This window comes from Enhydra lutris, unplaced genomic scaffold, assembly GCF_002288905.1.
Source record: "Enhydra lutris kenyoni isolate GAN:26980312 unplaced genomic scaffold, ASM228890v2 scaffoldscaffold221, whole genome shotgun sequence".
In the NCBI taxonomy this organism is placed as follows: Eukaryota; Metazoa; Chordata; class Mammalia; order Carnivora; family Mustelidae; genus Enhydra; species Enhydra lutris.
Window position 1 is genome coordinate 144405 of NW_019154305.1, and position 3839 is coordinate 148243.

Consider the following 3839-nt stretch of genomic DNA (forward strand, 5'->3'; position numbering starts at 1 on the left):
TTATTATGGAATTACAAAAGCAGAATAAGACCAAATTGAAGATAAAAAATTCTCAATAAAAAAATAGATGAATTATCTAAAAGGAAAATCACTATGTAACTGTATTTTCAAACACATTCAGTGACCCCATGAGAAACAAACATTAGAATTGTTGGCATGCCTTCACTGATAGTAAAATTGTAATGAATATTCATTATTATCAACCATAAGAAAGTCTAATGAAAGATTTTACTAGTAAGCACTTAAAAGACATTAAAAAATGTATCATGTTAACATACGCCTCTTTTTATGTAGAATATAAAGCTATAATTCATTCTGTAGAACTAAGCAACCAAAATCCTTTCATTTCTAAATAAACACCAACTTTGTAAAATATACTGACAATGACTTTAATTAAAAAAAAGTATTTGGGGGATGCCTGGGTGGCTCAGCTGGTTAAAGCCCTTGCCTTCAGCTCAGGTCATGATCCCAGGGTGCTGGGATCCAGCCCTGCGTCGGGCTCTCTGCTCTGCGGGGAGCCTGCTTCCTCCCCTCTCTCTCTGCCTGTCTCTCTGCCTGCTTGTGATTTCTCTCTCTCTGTCAAATAAATAATAAAAAAAAATCTTAAAAAAGAAAGTATTTGGATGAATTCAGGTACATTCTGAGGAAATTAGAAGAAAATTCTAATGACCAATTTTTCCCTGAAGGAAAATTACATTTATAAGCAAAAGTTTTTCTTAAATATGGGGATTGTACTAATTATCTTCCTCACTTCTTATAAAGTACATGTTCATGTCCCATCAGAACTTTGGATCTAAAAAATCAAAACTGAATTTCAGATACAACTAATTAGAATGGAAAGACACACAAGAACTTGATATAAGATGAAATTATTAAATGATGCAATTTTTAATAAATAAGGTAACAACTGACACTACATTAGAGGCTATAAATTGAGTTCTAAATGTCCTTGCTCCCCTATGGCATTATTTAGGTAGGAATTCTAGGAAACAAATAGATACATTACATTATTTCACCATTTAGGAATGGAACACACAGACTGTGAACCTCTGAAGGGAAATACAGCATGTGAATTTTCTCATTTTAGGGAGGTACTTTGTGATCTGATGAAGTTACAGAGTCTCAGTTTTGTATAGTTCATATTAAACCCTCCATAACACTCAAAAACATAAACCTGAAAGCATGAGATGTCTGTCTCCTGTGTTTCCAGAATTTCCACACGTACTCCAACATGCTCAGCACTACCCTGACACACATCTCACAGGAGGCAAAACAGAACTTACGAAGGGCTTAACACGAAAGTCCTCAGAAGTAGGGTGATTTCCCCAGGGCCCTCACAACAATGAAGAAACTCTCAGATTAGGGAGTCCCTCCCCCTCCAAGGAGTCTCCAGGCCCTCCCTGTGGATATGATGGATCACTGGAGCTGAAGGAGAATTCTTCAAGAATGTAAGAGTTTTATCATCTTGGGTAGCAGATGTCCCTCAGTGAGAGGGAGACCAACAACACTGGGCTTCTTGAACTAATTTCCATTCAAGAAAATACACGGAAGCCTCAGAGTTTAAGGACAACCATCCTCCTTCACATTTGGATCTCACCTCTATCATCTGCTTCATTCTTTCCCACCTACCTGGATGGAAGGCTACTGTCTCCTTTCTTGTCACATCCCAGAACTTATTCTGTTCCAAAAAGGACACCAAGTCTGGCTTGGACCCAATGAGTCCTGTTCATTAGAAAAAAGGAAAACAAGTACTGCTGGAGATTCTAGCTTCCAATCACAGTTGTGCTCAGTAGAGAAGAGAGAACATTGTAGAATCTAGAAAATGGTTTCCCAAATGCTATTGCTCAAAATCCCCTTTACAACAGGAAGAAGGGATTGCCAATGTTCACATCCTGACCTCCACTTCCAAGTAGTAGATACAATAATGAGTGAAAATTGGTGTAGAAGATGTGGGCAATACCACTTTTAAGCCACTCAATGTTTAGAACTGCCAGGAATCTACAGAAGTGATGCTGTTACCTTGAGGAAAGGGAAGCTAAAGCTGAGAAGGAAACATCATGAAGATGTTTCTCTCCATCTACAAACCCCTACTTATTCCCCTGTCTGCCTGGATCTGAAATCCAGTCATTCAAACAGGAATCTCCCAACAAACAGTCTTCACAGGAAGGAGCAAAACCCAGAGTGGGGTTTGGGAAATCCGGAAGGAGTGTTCCTCACCCAGGAAGCAGAAGTGTCTGTAGTTCTCCAACATCACAACCCTGTACAGTTCCCGCTGAGTGTGGGTCAGGCATCCCCACTCCTCCTCAGAGAATTCTATGGCCACATCCATGAATGTCAGTTGTCCCTGCAAAAAATACCACAGTCACCAAGTGGCCATTGACACAGTTCACGATGGTCCCTAAGATGAGAGAGGGAGTTAATGTTCACCTCTAAATCCAAGATCCAAACTTTCTTGGTCCTGCTTGTACCCTCTGAACTTTCTGCCACATTTTACTTACCCTCTTGTTTCCACCTTATCTTCATTTTATTCAAAACACCCATGGACAGAGTCTGCTCCCAGGAAAACAGAAACTATCCAACTAAGGGCACTTACTGCCCTGAGGAAGAGCTTGGGCTGGCCCAATTTGAACTTCACCTCCATGACACCTAAGCAGATGGACCAAGCAGTAAACGTTGGAGTGATCTACAGTTCCCTTCATCTCATGATAATATGAAAATCTCCACCGAACAAGGTGCACAAAGCCCATTTACATAAATACAAAGTATGTAGAGAAGGTTTTCTTGAGGCTCTTGTGCCACCTAATGCCCAGCTCTACAGAAGATAAGGCTCCACTTTCTGAATAATTCACCCTAACCCCAAATAATAGGAAATCCTTCTCCCTTGTTCTAGGAGTCTCTATGTTGCAAGTTATTCCCTGTGATTTTTTTGTTTGTTTGTTTTTGAGGCAAATCAAGTTTGCATTCTGTGACAACACCATCTGTTGTAGTTTCTATCTGTGACTCACCAAGCAGCGAACTCATGTTACGCCAGTTTTATTAGGACAACTGGTTCTGCCTTCAGAGAACATCCTCCTTTGTACAGGAAGATCATTATTAACCCAGTAATATGCTCTAATGTATTCTGTGACTTTGAGGTAAAAGGATGGCATAGAATCCACAAAACCAGTATAAATACTGTGTGTTTATCCAAAATAATTTGTCAAATGAAGTCCTCAACAAAGGAATACACAGTTTTGAGTACTGTGTTACTATCATACGGTATAAGTTGTAGCTACTTCTTAGGTGGGATGTTTTAGTGGGTTACAAATGTACTTATCAAATTCTATTGTGAATTAGAATTTTAAATCAGTGCATTGGAGATCTTGTAAAAATGTAGATTCTGTTCAGAAATACTGGGGTGGGATGGGAGTCTGCATTTCTAAAGAGGCAATAGCCCATGACCCAAGAGATCTATTTTTTAATGAGAGCTAGAACTCCAAGGCATGAATTATTGGAGGACTTGGAATTGAAATGGTTGGTTTTTTGTTTTATTTTACTGATTTTCATTTAATTTCAAACCAGAGAGAAAGAGAGCAAGAAATAGCACGAGCTGGGGTGTGGGCAGTAAGGGGAGGGTTGCAGAGGGAGAGGGATAAACAGACTCCCCCCTGAGCAGGGAGCCCAGCACAGGGCTCCATCTTGGGGCTCTGGCACCATGACCCAAGGCAAAGGCAAACAGTTCACTGACTGAGCCACCCAAGTGTTTCTGAGTAGGTTTTATACCAATGACAGATTCTACTGGAATAGCAAGAAAGTCAACAGCAATCCTTTTCTCACCATTTCCTAGTTTCTAGAGAGCA

At 40.0% G+C, this 3839-nt stretch overlaps 1 protein-coding gene across 1 annotated transcript in view; it reads right to left on the reverse strand.

Annotated features, from left to right (window-relative positions):
• Window positions 1-3021, reverse strand: part of LOC111140180 (zinc finger protein 724-like) — a 17722-nt gene extending 14701 nt beyond the window's left edge. Inside the window, exons 1-4 of the mRNA XM_022492518.1 lie at window positions 3006-3021; window positions 2594-2646; window positions 2218-2344; window positions 1630-1722 (exon numbers count right to left, since the gene is read on the reverse strand). Coding sequence (XP_022348226.1) covers window positions 1630-1722; window positions 2218-2344; window positions 2594-2646; window positions 3006-3021 — 289 coding nt within the window. The remainder of the gene's footprint in view (window positions 1-1629; window positions 1723-2217; window positions 2345-2593; window positions 2647-3005) is intronic.
• Between the last annotated feature and the right edge of the window lie 818 nt (window positions 3022-3839).